The 17300-nt window shown below is 47.8% G+C and overlaps 1 protein-coding gene across 1 annotated transcript in view; it reads right to left on the bottom strand.

The window, feature by feature from the left end:
* Positions 1–297: 297 nt before the first annotated feature.
* The window catches only part of AARS1 (alanyl-tRNA synthetase 1), a 47155-nt gene continuing 30152 nt past the window's right edge, over positions 298–17300 (bottom strand). Inside the window, exons 18-21 of the mRNA XM_048816823.2 lie at positions 17176–17295; positions 16379–16465; positions 9161–9274; positions 298–930 (exon numbers count right to left, since the gene is read on the bottom strand). Of these exons, the coding sequence (XP_048672780.1) occupies positions 745–930; positions 9161–9274; positions 16379–16465; positions 17176–17295 (507 nt within the window). The 3' untranslated portion in view covers positions 298–744. The remainder of the gene's footprint in view (positions 931–9160; positions 9275–16378; positions 16466–17175; positions 17296–17300) is intronic.

Genomic DNA, 17300 nt, shown 5'->3' on the forward strand with positions numbered 1-17300 from the left:
CTATCCTCCTGCTCCTTTTAAGTTCACAGCACTCAGTGCATATGTCATTTTATTAACACTGACCCAACACTGACTTGGCTCACAGTTCTAAGCAGAGAGAGGTTTCCCAGCTAAAGGTAGGAGATATAGCTAGAGCAGCTTAGATTAATACAGCTTCCCACATTATCTACAGCTGGGTAACAGTGGTAAGGGACAAAATAATGTAGCAGCTTGGATCCCAGCTCCAACACCCATTCTAATTACAGCTCATGCTTCCAGTGGTTGTAACAGGAAAGGACGGTTGGTATTCGCAGACTCTTGGCTTTCATGCATTTTAATTTATTTTAGAAGGTTGACAATATTTACTAATATTTAGCACCTTGGACTGTGCTCTGCAGACTTTACATTAGCTAGTTAATCCTCACAATGACCCTGGAAAGTAGGTCAGTATTATCAGCTCAATTTTAGACAAGGACCAGATACAGAGGGATGAAAGTGAAGTGACTTAACCAAGGCTACAGCAGGAGACCTTAGAGCTGGATTAGGACACGAGTTGCTGGCTCTCTATCCCTTGTTTTGATCACTACAGCATGATTCTGCTTTTAGTCTGCTAATGCCTCAAGCAGATGGATTCAGAAGGAATGATGTGCAGTATCTGTCTCCACAGACCCCATTAAACTGTAACCTATCAGCCAGGCTGATGAGAATGAGGAGGGAGTCGACAGCATTCCGTTATGTGCCACAAGCCAGTGTAGGGGCATTAGGTCAATTCTTCAACTCGCCCAGGTGGAGCTTGGCAAAGTCTGTGGCCAGTTTCAGAGCCTCCTCTAAGCAGCCAACATTCTTGCCTGTAGCCTGGGCAGAGACATCTTTCCCACCACCTTTGCCATCCATCAGCCCCGACACCTCCTGCACCCACTGGTTGGCTTTCAGGCCCTTGTTGGCAACCTCCTGGAAAAGCAAAAGAGTTCAGATGATTATAAAGACAGCAAGGTTTGGAGTCAATTCTAGTGACTGCTGGGGGAAGGCAGGATTTCCAGGCTCTTTGCTGTAACTGACAGTGCCGGGGGTTGAAGGAGCTGTCTTTTCCAGGTAGGCGGGCAAGAGCCCCCATCTTTGTTTACATCAGTGGCTCAGACTACTGTACCCCTTTCAGGAGTCTGATTTGTTTTGCATACCCCAAGTTTCACCTCACTACTTGCTTCTAAATTCAGACAAAAATACAAAAGCATCACAGCACAGTAGTACTGAAAAATTGCTTATATGGTCAAAATGAGAAAGTAATTATAAAATAAATCAATTGGAATATAAATATTAAGAACATAAGAACGGCCACACTGGGTCAGACCAATGGTCCATTTAGCCCAGTATCCTGTCTTCCGACAGTGGCCAATGCCAGGTGCCCCAGAGGGAATGAACAGAACAGGTAATCATCAAGTGATCCTTTCCCTGTCGCTCATTCCCAACTTCTGGCAAAACAGAGGCTAGGGCCACCATCCCTGCCGCTCATTCCCAACTTCTGGCAAAACAGGCTAGGGCCACCATCCCTGCCCATCCTGGCTAATAGCCATTGATGGACCTGTCCTCCATGACCTTATCTAGGTCTTTTTTGAACCCTGTTATAGTCTTGGCCTTCACGACGTCCTCTAGCAAAGAGTTCCATAGGTTGACTGTGCATTGTGTGAAGAAATACTTCCTTGTACTTACATTTCAGTGTATAGTATATAGAGCAGTATAAACAAGTCATTGTCCGTATGAAAGAAGTAGTTACCTTGTGCAGTAACGATGGTTCTTCGAGATGTGTCCCCCTGTAGGTACTCCACTTTAGGTGTCGGTGCATCCTTGAACTGCAGATCGGAGATTTTAGGTAGCAGTGCTCGGTCGGGTCACCCATGCGCAGTAGTAGTCTCTCTGTGCTGTTGGCACCCCATGTAGTTTGCGCATGACCCAACCCTTTCAGTTCCTTCTTTACTGAGGAGCTCGAGGTACAAACTCCAAAGTAGAGGGGAGAAGGGCAGGTAGTGGAGCACCCACAGGGGAACACATCTCGAAGAACCATCGTTATTGCACAACTTGTGTAACTACTTCTTCAAGTAGTGTCCCTGTAGGTGCTCCACTTTAGGTGTCTATAAAGCAGTGCCCTATTGTGGACAATAAGGGCTTGGGAGTTGTATGTTGTAGCAGAGAGCACAGTAAGGCCTAGTATAGCGTCTGACATAGTGCACTGGGTGATGGCATAGTATTTTGCAAAGGTGTGCTCTGATGCCCATGCGGCAGCCCTATGTGTATCTGTTAGAGGGACATTGTTCAGGAAAGTTATGGATGTAGCCATGGCACCGGTAGAATGGGATTGGATGCCTGGTGGAGTTTCCTTGTTGTGCAACTGGTAGCAAAGTTGGATACAGGTAGAGCTCCATTTAGATAGTCTCTGGGTCGATATTACCCAGCCCTCGGAGCATTCTGTTATGGAGATAAACAGTCTTGGGGATTTGCGGAAGGGTTTGGTTCTGTCTAAATAGAATGCTATGGCTCATCTGACATCTAGTGTATGTAGGGCGGCCTCTTATGTATCCAAGTGTAGTTTAGGGTAAAATGTAGGTAGGTGTATGGTTTGATTTACATGAAAGGATGTTTCTACGTTCGGTAAAAATTTTGGGTGTGGTCATAACATGATTTTGTCTTTAGTGAACACAGTGTAAGGAGGTTCGGCCATAAGTGTCCCGATTTCACTGACTCATCTGGCTGATGTGATCGCTACCAAAAACGCAACTTTCATAGACATACGAAGGAGTGAACAGGTCACCAGTGGTTCAAAAAGTGCTCTTGTAAGGCATTTGGTACATGATTCAAGTCCCCTGGTGGTGCCGGTTGTTGGACTTCTGGGTGCATATTCTGTATACCAACAAGGAAGCATCTAGTAGTTGGGTGAGTGAAGATGGACATTCCCTCCACCTTAGGGTGAAAGGTTGTAAAGGCCGCTAGGTGTACTTTGACTGAGCTTATGGCTAAATCCAATTCTTTTTAGTTCTAACATGTAATCTAATATGATCAGTAGAGGCGCCGTGACTGCAGTTAGTTTTTGTTGGCACCATAGTGAGAATCTCTTCCATTTCTAGAGGTAGATATGTCGAGTGCTAAATCTCCTGCTATTTAACAACAGCTGTTTCACTCTTTCTGAACAGTCCAATTAGCTATGTTGGAACCACGTAGGAGCCATGCTTTGAGGTGGAGTTTCGCTGGATTCGGATGGAGAGTCCAGCCTCCATTCTGTGAGAGGAGATCCATCCACAATGGAAGACGTCATGGAGCACACACTGTTAGGCACGACAGGTAAGGGAACCAAGTCTGTCTGGGCCAAGTGGGAACAATCAGAATGTGTGTGCTCTGTCAGCCCGTATCTTGTGAATAACTCATGGGATTAGAGGTATCGGCGGGATTGCATACAGGAGTGATGTGTTCCACGATATGAGAAAAGTGTTCCCTAGTGACTTGGGTGCTAGTCCCACTCTGGAGCAGAAGAGTTGGCACTTGTGCTTTGCTACTGATGCAAACAGGTCTATGGATGGATAGCCCCATTTTTTGAAATATCGGTTTGAGGACAGTTGTGTATTTACCATTTGTGTTCCTCAGAGAAATGTCTGCTTAACCTATCTGCTGTTGTGTTGACACCCCGGAAGGTAAGATGCCACAATGGTTATGTTGTGGCAAATGCACTAGTTCCACAATTTCAGGGCTTCTGTGCAGAGAGAATGGGAGCAAGCTCCTCTTTGTCGATTGATATAGAACATGCATGCTATGTTGTCAGTTAGTAGGCGGATTGATTTGTTCTGTATAATCAGGACGTGTTGGCACGCACTGTATACCTCTTGGAGCTCCAGAAGATTGATGTGGAGCTGAGTTTCCATCGCTGATCACTTGCCTTGCATGGTGTGTTGGTCTAAGTAAGCGCCACATCCTATCAGGGGACATGTCGGTCGTGCTTATTAGTGATGGAGGGTCCTGTTGGAAAGGGATCCCTGTGCAGACATTTTCTGGTTTCGTCCACCAGTGTACTGATGCAATAACCTTTGAGGGTAGTGTCACTTTCTTGTTTAGAGTGTTTGCTGGGCTTGTACACAGTGCTCAGCCAATCCTAAAGGCAGCACATATATAGTCTCGCATGGTGCATAATGAATGTCGTGGCCGCCATATGACCTAATAGTTTCCTTGCAAATTTTTGTGGGCTGCTGGTGACTGTCAATATGAGATTAATTATATTTATGAACCTGTGGTGGGGCAGCATTGCTCTGGCCTGTGTGGAATCGCGGTACGCCCCGATGAATTCCAGTTGTTGTGTCGGGTTCAGAGTAGATTTCTGTATATCGATCTACAACCTTAGTGTGCGAAACAGTTCGATGGTGGTCTGTACTATGTGCGTCACTTCTTCCCGAGTCGTACCTTTCAGCAAGCAATCGTCTAGGTACAGGAAGATCATCACTCCTCTCTTTTGTAAGTGGGCCATCACTACCGCAAGGGTTTTTGAAAAAACTTGAGGGGCAGTAGAAAGGGTACCAAAGGGTAGTACTCGGTATTGGTAGTGGTTGGACTCGACAGTGAATCTTAAGAATAATCTGTGAGCCAGGTGTATGGTAATATGGAAATAGGCATCTTGAAGGTAGAGGGCTGAAAACCAGTCCCCCCGTCTAGTGTGGGGATAATTGTGGCCAGTGTGACCATCTTGAATCTGTGGTTGCACACAAATTTGTTGAACTTCTGAAGGTCTAAGATGGGTCTCCATCCGCCAATTTTCTTTTTGGTGAAAAAATAATGGGAGTAAAAACCCCTCCCTTTGTATTGATTTAGAACTTGCTCCACGGCACCCAATTGTAGGAGATGGTTCACTTCCTGTTGTAAGAAGTCCTTGTGAGAAGGGTCCCTGAAGATGGCATAACCCAGTCTTATGATCTCCAGTACCCACTGGTTCATTGTTATTGCTGCCCAAGCATAGTAAAATGGGCGCAGGCGGTGGCCAAAAATTGGGGTAGGAGCAGTGCAGTACTGTGGGGAATCATACAATATCAGGGTTGGAAGAGACCTCAGGAGATCATCTAGTCCAATCCCCTGCTCAAAGCAGGACCAAACCCCAATTTCTGCCCCAGATCCCTAAATGGCCCCCTCAAGGACTGAACTCACAACCCTGGGTTTAGCAGGCCAATGGTCAAACCACTGAGCTATCCCTCCCCCCAACCAAGGGTCATTCAGACCCTCAACCAAGGCTTCAAAACTGTGGCTTGGTTGCAGATGGTTGAGAAGACGAGGACTGGCTTTGTGCAGCCCTACATCTTTGTGGACATTTGTTTCTGTTGTGATCGAATTGCCGTTGTTGTGGGCGTTGGAAAGCTGTGTGTCTACTTTTCTGGTATGGTGTATACAAGCGTTGCTTATTAGGCAGAGTGTATATGCCTAATGTGCACAGGGTGTCCTGAGAACCTTTCATCGTATGTAAAACCTCATCCATTTTGGTGCAGAAGAGAAGAGCTTTTCCTGGTCAAACGGAAGGTCCTCCACCTTCAATTGAAGCTCTTTTGGGATCCCTGATGGCTGTAACTAAGATGCTTTACGTATTACAACAGCTGTGGTCGCTGTTCTTTAAGCAGTGTCTGCTACATCCATTGAGGCTTATAGACTTGTATAGGCAATTATCTGTCCCTTGTTCATGATGGCAGTGAACAGGGGACGTTTGTCCTCTGGAAGGGCTTCTAGAAAGTCTTGCAGCTTGCTATAGTTATCAAAGTTATATTTTGCCAGGAGGGCTGAGTAATTGGCAACCCTGAATTGGAGTGTGGCTGACGAGTACACTTGACGATGGAAAAGGTCTAATATTTTGTGCTCCTTATCCTGAGGGGGGTGGAGCGGAATTGGGGTTGTTTGCTGCGATGGTTGGCAGCTTCAACCACCAGGGAGTTGGGTTGTGGGTGGGAGAAAAGAAAGTCCATCCCTTTCGCTGGTACAAAGTACTTTGTCAGCCCTTTTACTGGTTGCAGTACAGTTTTACTTGTACAGTTGCAGGGGTCTGCCATATATATGTCTGCAATATTTGTAGCAGCTTGTGCTGGTTCTCTTGCACCTCCTCAAGCAGAATGTCCTGGCTGGCCACTACTCTTTTGAAGAGTTCCTGAAACTGTTTCAGGTCATCTGTTGTAGCTGGAGGCAGTAGTATGATGGCCGCATCAGGTGTGGAAGATGAGTTAGGAGCTGGTGAAATGCCTTTCTGTTCCTGTTCTGAAATTTCTTCCTCTTCTTCTGCCACCCCTTTGTGAGCCTCCGATGTTTCCCTACTTGGGGAAGGTGGAGGAGAATTAATTTCCCGTCAGGCTGGGGTAGAGGATCTGTATAGTGGGCTCTATATGCCGCCCAGGAGTCCTAGGGAGGCCACTGCATAGCGAAAGGTGGCAGTGGGCAGAGCCAGGGTTGCCCATACCATTGTTGCATCTCATGAAATTGGCATGGATTGGTTCTGGCAGCTTCCCATGGAGGTCTCCTCTCTGTAGGCGAAGAATGCTAGGAGGAGAACTGGCTACCCTGTGCATCCTCCCTCTTCATCACTATGGAGAGACTGTGAGGCACATTGGCCCGGTGATTGCTCAGTGCCGAGCAGTGGTGACTGCAGTACCGATGAGACCACTGTGTCTTTCTGATGCAGAAACTGTGGTGGTGCAGATGTGGCCGGTGCCGCGCTATTATTGCGGTCCACCTTTGTTGAGATGATCAGTGCCATTCTCAGTCTGTCTGCCGGTGCCAACGAATGAGTCGGCGCAGATGGTGGCAGCATTGCCAGAGGAACTGGTGTCAGTGCCGAGTTCCACATTGGAGTGGTCAATGCCGTGAAGGAGGCATGCGCATCTCAACTCCATGTTAGTGTAGTGGGGCTTGGCAGAGGGACCGTCCACAAGGGGATGATGCTTCGGAGCCTCAAAGGTTCTCACTGTAGATGAGCTCGGCATCGAGGATATCAACCTCACCGGGGACCTCTTCTTTTTCTGAGTGTTCCTTTTTTTTTTTTTTTTTTTGGGGGGGGGGGGGTCATGACTCACTTCCTAGATGGTTTGGAAGACTGAGCACTCCCGTTATTAGAGGGTTTGCTCTTAGAGTCTCTGCCGATGTGGATTTGGTTTCCTGAGGAGGTTGAAGAGATTTTTTCATCAAAATCATCTTGAGGCGGAGATCTCGGTCACGCCTTGCCCCAGCCTTCCGGTTGCTACAATGTGCACGTTTCTGGGGGACATGGGTCTCCCTCAAACAACAGACACCCTGTGCGTGGGCATTGGAGATAGGCATTGCCTCATGGCAAGATTCACATTTTTAAAATCCAGGCAAGCCGGGCATCATGTCCGCTAAAGTTTCCCAATTGGAAAACGAGTGAAAATTCTCTCTCTCTATTTATATATATACACATACACACAAAAAGAAAAAGAAAAATTTTGAATAACTGACTAGTTAAGAGTCTATGTACTAACTAGCTAAGAACTATACAACTACAATCTAAAACAAATTTATTTCTAGAAAGAGAAAAATGAAGAGGCAGCAGTGCCACTGAGCTCTGTCTGCAGCTGAGGACGTAGAGAAGGAACTGAAAGGGTTGGGTCGTGTGCGCGCTACATGAGGTGCCAACATCATCACGAGACTACTGCGCATGCACGACCCGAACGAGCACTGTTACCTAAAATCTCTGATCTGCGGCACAAGGACTCACTGACACCCACAGGGACACAACTTGAAGAAGAATTTTAGTTTGTACTGACTTCACAAGTGCTTTTTATGTCGCCTGTCGTAAAACTAAGCAAATCTCTAGATGAGTTGCTGTATCCCTGAAAAACTTCTGCGTACCCCTGGTTGAGAACCACTGGTTTACATTAAGCGCATCCTGGAGAGAGGAAAGAGGGGCTGGGGGACGAGAAGCCTAGTACTTCACATGGTCTATAAATACAGCATCCAGGGTGAAAGGGCCCACCCCAGTATATCAGTGAGATGGGAAAGAGAAAGCCAACTGAACATGGGGGAAGGTGCAGAAGGGGGGGAAAATGAGCATCATGGAAAACAGGGAAAAGAGAGGTGAGTGGAATTCATCTAATGAATGGCCATGAGCCTGATCCAGAGATTTCAGTCTGAAGGCTTGTCTACACAGTGTGTTTCAGGAACAGCTTTCAAAGTAGGTTACACTACACTAGCAACAAGGTACTCTTATTCCAGATGAAGAATGTCTGCATGTGGCATTATGCCAGAATAGCTGTTTCTGAATAACCCCCGTTGTATAGCCCTGAAACTACCCAGGAGGTTTGTCCTTAAATTGGACTGAATTACTGAAGTTATTCTTCAGTATGGCATCCCTTTCGCACCTTGTGCCTGACCCAGTTCCCTCTCAAGCAGATCTTGGGACCACTGACACACAATTAAAGTACCAAGCAAAGCAGCCGACACACGTTCCTTACTGGAGCAGGGAGCTCTCACTCATGGAATCTTCACTGCATATAGTTCGCACCTGCCACTCTGCAATGCCCAAACCTGGCTCCAGCATCTACAGCTCGTGTCACCTCAGGAAGCTCAGACTCTTGGTTTGCTCTTTCTAGCAGGACAAAGCCCTGCACTTGCACCAGTAACAGAACAAAAAACTGGAATATGCCATTGGATGCCAGTGCAAGGCTGAAGGGGCGCAGTCAGAGCAAGAGGACAAGAATGAGAGGAAACACCAGGTAATACTCCTTCAGAGCCTCTTTCCTCAGTAGCAGCTGCCCATTTTATAGGATCCTAATTCAAGGGCAGTGTCTGTTCCCATTTTTTGATCTCTTGTCTTACAACAGTGGTCCCCAAAAACTTTTCAGGGTTGCCCCACCCACCCAGGGGGAAAGGGGCCAAAGCTGTGGTCACAGCTGGGGGTGTGGCGGGGTTGGGTGGCACTGCCTCCCCACTCCCCAAGGGGGCTAGCCCAGGCCCCGCCAAACCTTCCTCTGTGCCCTCCCAGTGGGGTGCACCCCACAGTTTGGGGACCACTGTCTTACATGGTGCAGTCCCCATTACAGACACTCCCTGTGCATGAGGGGTGCAGAAATCCTGTAGTGGCCCCCAGCTGGTGGTGAGTGCTCTAACACTGCATTTGAATGGCTGCAGGGTGGGCACATGGATGGGCACACACACACGGTACTACCTGAGGTACTTGGCATAAGCAGGTAATCTTTCCAGCTTCATTATCCACTGAGAAGAGCATGGCTGCAGTCTGAGGGGAATAAGCCTTGAATAGCTTCAGAGATTCATTCAGGGCCTGTGGAGTGACACATACATACACAGAGAAATGGCAAGAGCCAGTCCATCCCAGCATACCTTCCACCTGGCCTAGGAACACACTGCACATTGCAGGCTCCCACACAGGTTATTCTGCAGTCCCAGCCAGGACGGTCCCCTGTGGCCCTGAAAATAACTTGACACAAGCCATTGCCAGGCCGAGATCCTGGATCAAGACCTTCCTCATGCATTTTGCCTTGAAGCAGCGAGGAGCACCTTTGCAGCACTCAGATTCCCAGGAGTGCAGCGTAGGCTGCATGGATCCTCTAGAGTTGACATGGCCTTCCATGTTTCCATCAGCAACAGTGGCTTGTTGTCCCAGTCACCCCAGGCCACCGCTTGGAGTACTGTGCTTCTGAAGCCCACACAGACTCTACCCCCGAGCTGCACCAGCTCCCCAGTCCATACCGAACTCCCAGCCTCATTCAGTTCCCTGTCTTTGGTCACTTGAGGCCTCATAAATCTGCAGCTCTTCAGCCACAAAACCAGTGAAACCATGGTTTGCAAGTGGGTATAAGCGAGGAGAGGGGAGAGCTGCTCAGAACAAAGTGAGGAAATGACCACCTTCTTAGCATGCATACAGCTTGGGGTGGGTGATGGGGAACCTGCACAGGGAGACTGAGACCCTCTGTTGTGGCCTGCAAGACCTGAAAAGTGATAAAAAGTGATACCTAGAATACTCAAGGAGCTGACTGAGGAGATGTCTGAGCCATTACTGGTTATCTTTGAAAAGTCATGGAAGATGGGATAGATTCCAGAGGACTGAAAAGGGCAAATATAGCGCCACACTAAAAAATGGTGACTAAGGAAAACCCGGGGAATTACAGACCAATCAGCTTAACTTCAGTACTCGGAAAGATAATGGAACAAATAACTAAGCAATCATTTTATAAACACCGAGCAGATAATAAGGTGGTAAGTAACAGCATGGATTTGTCAAGAACAAAATCGTGTCAAACCAAGCTAACAGCTTTCTTTGACATGGTAACAGGCCTTGTGAATAGAGGGAAGCGTAAATGTGGTATATCTAAGTAAGGCTTTTGATACTGTCTCACAAACTAGGGAAATATAACCTGGATGGAGCTACTATAAAGGTGGGTGAATAACTGGTTGGAAAACCATTCCCAGAGAATAGTTGTCGGTGGTTCACAGTCAAGCTGGAAGGGCATACCAAATGCGGTTCCACAGGGATCAGTTCTTGGTCCAGTTCTGTTCAATATCTTCATCAATGATTTAGATAATGGCAGAAAGAGCACACTTATAAAATTTGTGGATGATACCAAGCTGGGAGGGGTTGTAAGTGCTTTGGAGGATAGGATTAAAATTCAAAATGATCTGCATAAACTGGAGAAATGGCCTGAAATAAACTGGATGAAATTCAAGGACAAATGCAAAGTACTCCACTTAGGAAGGAACAATCAGTTGCACACGTACAAAATGGGAAATGACTGCCTAGGAAGGAGTACTGCGGGATGGGATCTGGAGGTCATAGTGGACCACAAGCTAAATATGAGCTAACAGTGTAACACTGTTGGGAAAAAAGCAAACATTCTGGGCTATATCAGCAGGAGTGTTGTAAGCAAAACACAAGAAGTAATTCTTCTGCTCTACTCTGTGTTGATTAGGCCTCAGCTGGAGTACTGTGTCCAGTTCTGGGCACCACATTTCAGGAAAGATGTGGTCAAACTGGAGAAAGAGCAGAGAATAGTGACAAAAATGATTAAAGGTCTAGAAACTAGCTATGAGGGAAGATTGAAAAAATTGAGTTTGTTTAGTCTGAGAAAAGAAGAAAGAGGGGACAGAGACTTGGTGGGATAACTCACATGACTGGAGTACTGTCATGGATGGATATAAACTGTTCAGGAAGGACAGGCAGGGCAGAAAAGGTGGGGGAGTTGCACTGTATGTAAGAGAGCAGTATGACTGCTCAGAGCTCCAGTATGAAACTGCAGAAAAACCTGAGAGTCTCTGGATTAAGTTTAGAAGTGTGAGTAACAAGGGTGATGTCGTGGTGGGAGTCTGCTACAGACCACCAGACCAGGGGGATGAGGTGGACAGGGCTTTCTTCCGGCAACTAACGGAAGTTACTAGATCGCAGGCCCTGGTTCTCATGGGAGACTTCAATCACCAATATCTGCTGGGAGAGCAATACAGCAGTGCACAGACAATCCAGGACGTTTTTGGAAAGTGTAGGGGACAATTTCCTGGTGCAAGTGCTGGAGGAACCAAAGAGGGGCAGAGCTCTTCTTGACCTGCTGCTCACAAACCGGGAAGAATTAGATGGGGAAGCAAAAGTGGATGGGAATCTGGGAGGCAGTGACCATGAGATGGTCGAGTTCAGGATCCTGACAAAAGGAAGAAAGGAGAGCAGCAGAATACGGACCCTGGACTTCAGAAAAGCAGACTTTGACAATCTCAGGGAACTGATGGGCAGGATCCTCTGGGAGAATAACATGAGGGGGAAAGGAGTCCAGGAGAGCTGGCTGTATTTTAAAGAATCCTTATTGAGGTTACAGAGACAAACCGTCCCGATGTGTAGAAAGAACAGTAAATATGGCAGGCGACCAGCTTGTCTTAACAGTGAAATCCTTGCTGATCTTAAACACAAAAAAGAAGCTTACAAGAAGTGGAAGATTGCACAGATGACCAGGGAAGAGTATAAAAATATTGCTCAGGCATGCAGGAGTGAAATCAGGAAGGCCAAATCACACTTGGAGTTGCAGCTAGCAAGAGATGTTAAGAGTAACCAGAAGGGTTTCTTCAGGTATGTTAGCAACAAGAAGAAAGTCAAGGAAAGTGTGGGCCCCTTACTGAATGAGAGAGGCAACCTAGTGACAGAGGATGTGGAAAAAGCTAATGTACTCAATGCTTTTTTTGCCTCTGTCTTCACGAACAAGGTCAGCTCCTAGACTGCTGCACTGGGCAGCACAGCATGGGAAGGAGGTGACCAGCCCTCTGTGGAGAAGGAAGTGGTTCGGGACTATTTAGAAAAGCTGGATGAGCACAAGTCCATGGGGCCGGATGTGCTGCATCCGAGAGTGCTAAAGGAGTTGACAGATGTGATTGCAGAGTTATTGGCCATTATCTTTGAAAACTCATGACGATCGGGGGAGGTTCCGGACGACTGAAAGAAGGCTAATGTAGTGCCCATCTTTAAAAAAGGGAAGGAGGATCCCGGGAACTACAGGCCAGTCAGCCTCACCTCAGTCCCTGGAAAAATCATGGAGCAGGTCCTCAAGGAATCAATTCTGAAGCACTTAGAGGAGAGGAAAGTGATCAGGAACAGTCAACATGGATTCATGCCTGACTAATCTAATTGCCTTCTATGACAAGATAACTGGCTCATGAGGGGAGAACAGTGGACGTGTTGTTCCTTGACTTTAGCAAAGCTTTTGACACCGTCTCCCACAGTATTCTTGCTAGCAAGTTTAAGAAGTATGGGCTGGATGAATGGCCTATAAGGTGGATAGAAAGCGGCTAGATTGTCGGGCTCAACGGGTAGTGATCAATGGCTCCATGTCTAGTTGGCAGCCAGTATCAAGTGGAGTGCCCCAAGGGTCGGTCCTTGGGCCGGTTTTGTTCAATATCTTCATTAATGATCTGGAGGATGGTGGGGATTGCACCCTGAGCAAGTTTTTAGATGACACTAAACTGGGAGGAGAGGTAGCTACGCTGGAGGGTAGGGATAGGATACAAAGGGACCTAGACAAATTAGAGGATTGGGCCAAAAGAAATCTGATGAGGTTCAACAAGGACAAGTGCAGAGTCCTGCACTTAGGATGGAAGAATCCAGTGCACCACTACAGACTAGGGACCGAATGGCTTCGCAGCAGTTCTGCAGAAAAGGACCTGGGGATTACAGTGGACGAGAAGCAGGATAGGAGTCAACAGTGTGCCACTGTTGCCACGAAGGCCAATGGCATTTTGGGCTGTATAAGTAGGGGCATTGCCAGCAGATCAAGGGATGTGATCGTTCCCCTCTATTCGACATTGGTGAGGCCTCATCTGAAGTATTGTGTCCAGTTTTGGGCCCCACACTACAAGAAAGATGTGGAAAAATTGGAAAACATCCAGCGGAGGGCAACAAAAATGATTAGGGGACTGGAACACATGACTTATGAGGAGAGGCTGAGGAAACTGGGCTTGTTTAGTCTGCGGAAGAGAAGAATGGGGGTGGAGGGGTTTGTGAGCTGCTTTCAGCTACCTGAAAGGGGGTTCCAAAGAGGGTGGATCTAGACTGTTCTCAGTGGTAGCAGATGACAGAACAAGGAGTAATGGTCTCAAGTTGCAGTGGGGGAGGTTTAGGTTGGATATTAGGAAAACCTTTTTCACTGGGAGGGTGGTGAAGCACTGGAAAGCGTTACCTAGGGAGGTGGTGGAATCTCCTTCCTTTGAAGTTTTTAAGATCAGGCTTGACAAAGCCCTGGCTGGGATGATTTAGTTGGGGATTGGTCCTGCTTTGAGCAGGGGGTTGGACTAGATGACCTGAGGTCCCTTCCAACCCTGATATTTTATGTACTTGAAAACTGTTATCATAGAATCATAGAAGGTTGTTACAAAGAATAGGGAGAAAAATTGTTCTCCTTAACCTCTGAGGATAGGACAAGGAACAACGAGCTTCAATTGCAGCAAGGGTGGTTTAGGTTGGACATTAGTAAAAAACTTCCTGTCAAGGTGGCTAAGCACTGAAATAAATTGCCTAGGGAGGTTGTGGAATCTCCATCATTGGAGATTTTTAAGAGCAGGTTAGAGAAATACCTGTCAGGAAAGGTCTAGATAATACTTAGTCCTGCCATGAGAGCAGGTAACTGGACTAGATGACCTCTCGAGGTCCCTTCCATTCCTATGATTCTATTAGTCAGCAGAAGTGGGCTGCATGGAGGGTGGGAGCAGAGAGGCTGCATGGACTGGCAAGATATAAGTCCCTGAGCACCAGGCACCAAGTCTTTCCAAAGGAGATGGAGCTCCCTCACTCAGAGAAAGATCTGGTGTACTTACAGAACTCCCAGAACAGGCTGTGTGTGTGGATAAGCTGATGCACACAACTCCAACTGTACTGTTAGATGCTGCCAGCCCAGGAGGCGCTGTCAGGATGTGATGGCTGTAATCCCACTGTGTGCGCCATCCCCCAGCGGGCACCGCCAGCATATTACTACACAAGGGACATGCCACCAGCACAATGGAGAAAGGCTCCTGGACTCTGGTGATGGAACACAGCAAGGGAGATGCAACATCTGTGTAGATCGCAGTAATGGCCCCAAAAAAGAATTCTAGATCCAGAACAATGTTCTCCTTCTGCACAGAAGCCAACAGGCCTGCAGATACTGTGGAGACAAGGGCTGTGTAAGTGGGTGTCTGGAATTGTGACAGATAGGGCAATTTCCAGCAATATCTTTGAAAGCCTTATTATATTAACTCGATGTATTATTGTGGACCAGATTGTATGGCTCTCTAGATCGGTGGGGAGGCCTGGGAGCTCCAAGAACTATACTGAAAATGTACCAAACAATGGACTCTGGGGACAAGAAGTCTTCAGTAGATTTCCTGCAGACTCCCAATGCAAGGTTATTACAATTTCCTCCATCTCCAGTTATGCAAAATCCCAGCCTTTGGAAGCTAGGATCTAAGGCATGGGTCATTGTCTAAGGCAGGGTCACCTGCTGATCACCCAGAGACTGGAGATCAGCCATTTCTTTATATAGCTCAGGCCTCTGAACTGCCAGCCTGGGTCTGGTTTGAGTCAGAGACAGTTATGAACTTGTCACTACAGGGAAAACCCATTTGTGGGTTCTGAAGGACTAACACCTACCAGAGCCTGAGGCTGGAGTTGGGGTGACCTCTGATGAGCTTTTTAGCATGCCTGTGGGTTCTTTTTAAAAAAAAAAAAAAAGATTTCTCTGTAATGCTCTCTTAAAAATAAAGGCACTTGCTCAGAAAGGGCTGCCTGATAACTTACAACTGCAGGCAATGCACTGGGCATATCCTCTGCAGAGAAGGCAAAGTGCATACACTGGCCTTGTAGGCAGTCTGGTTTGCTGGAGATATCACAGTGCAGGCAGGCAGGGAGAGCAGCCTTAAAGGTCCCCTCGTCAGGAGGGAGTACAATGCAGGTCTCTGCTCAGGAGAGGTGAGGTCTGGGAGATGGAAGTCTAGAGTGAGTGGCCTCCAGGGACCAGAAGGGGGGGAAAGAGGTGCAGTTGCCCTGAAACTGACAGGAGGGATGGCTAGAACGAGATCAGCTGGGAGGCTGTCCATGGAGAAGTTTAATAGGGGCATTCAAAGTGGATGGCTGCAGCCTCATTTACCATGACTGTCCATTTACAACTGGTGCTTGGCAGTGGTAGAGCTCAACCAGCACAGCCAAACAAGCACTGCAAAGACGAAAGAATGGATTCAACTCGTGGCTACTGGAGGTGGAGGGGGATGGGAAACAAGCTTGTCCCTGCCTGTAACAAAACCAGCTGGACACGCTACAGAATCCAAGAAATCAGAGCTGGAGAATGACACACCACTCTTCCCAAGGCAGGGACTAGGTGGAGCCTAGGACAAGCGCAAGGGGCCAGCACAGGACACACTGCACTCACCTGGCTAGCTTTCAGCGTCCCATGTGACAGAACTTCCGCTGCTTCTCTGCAAACCTTCCTGGTCAGAATGTTTCTAGCCTGTATTTCCCTCTTATTCTAGCTATCTCCTTGGGCTACCCTTACTTGGGTCACTTAGGAAAGTCATTGAGAGATTTTTGAAGGGATCCCCATCCTCAGCCAGTGTCTGGAAGCTGGGATGTGGAAGGAGAGGAGAGCTAGGACGACAAATAACAGAGATCCTCACTGTTCTGTTTATGTTTAGGGTGGGCTTAGTTAAATCAGAAGGAGGGGTGCAGAGACCCAGCACATGAGCAGCAGCACACACCACTCCCCACCCTAGTCTGTGCCCCCGGATGGAGGCTCTCAAACAGGCTGTGTAATGAGTACACTGCGGAACTGTGTCTGCCCAGAGCAGAGATTCAGAGGCTAGGTTCCAAGCTCCCCAGCCATGTGTATGGAGGGGGCCTGGACAGGCTGTTCTGCCTTGGTAGCTGCATTACCTTTGCTGAAGCTCCACTCTCCAATTCCAGGACCACCAGTGGCTGGTTAGGATGACTGTCAATGAGCTGCTTGGTCTTCTCCAGTACCTGCGAGAACAAGCGGACAGTCAGACTGTAAATTGGTGCGTGTCGCCGGGACACGGGAGGTCCATTAGTGTAAGGGAAAGATTTCAAACCTCTGCCAACTGGAACTCCCCAGTCCTGCACGGACCCAAACACTGGGCCCGCCAGGAGAGCAATATAACCCTTGAGTGTGTACAGCGGAAGATCTGTGTATGTGACCCAAGAGAAGATTGTGCTGTACAGCCTCCCAAACACAGTCATCAGTTACCATATGGAGTCAGAAGCAATAAGTACCAGTCCCTTCAGCTGCAACCCATAAATATCCCACATCAGGCCCTGGGCTGGCCCTGAAGCATTTTCCCAGCGCTAACATGGCTCACCCACCTTTCTGGCCAGCAGAAGGGGCGGCTGAGTTTCAGAGGGGCAGACCATTTGTCCAACAGCACCCTTGGTGATCAGCTGAAAACATTTATTACTGCTACAGAGGACTGTCCAACCTCACTCCCCCCAGGTAGCTGCGGAGGTGGGGGAAAGAAAGAGGAGATTGCGAAGGGGAAAACAGAGACCATGACTAGAAAAGGTGGGTGTCAGCTAGACCGCTGCATTTAGGCAGCGCAGGCCCCTTCCTCAGGGAGCATATATTTATTTGGGTTGGGAGCAGGAAGCAGAGCCCACACGGATGTCCACAGGACCCCCCATCCCACCAGTGTTATCCAGCTGGGCTAGTGGCTCACTCGTTTCTGGATGTCTGTTTTGCTTGTGCGGTCTAGGTCATCCATAACTTTCTTCAGTGCTCTAAGCGCCTCTCTCAGCTCATCCTTCCGCCACTGTGGGATAACTGCGGTAGCCAGTGTCTGGA

The sequence above is a fragment of the Caretta caretta genome, chromosome 12 (assembly GCF_965140235.1).
Source record: "Caretta caretta isolate rCarCar2 chromosome 12, rCarCar1.hap1, whole genome shotgun sequence".
In the NCBI taxonomy this organism is placed as follows: domain Eukaryota; kingdom Metazoa; phylum Chordata; order Testudines; family Cheloniidae; genus Caretta; species Caretta caretta.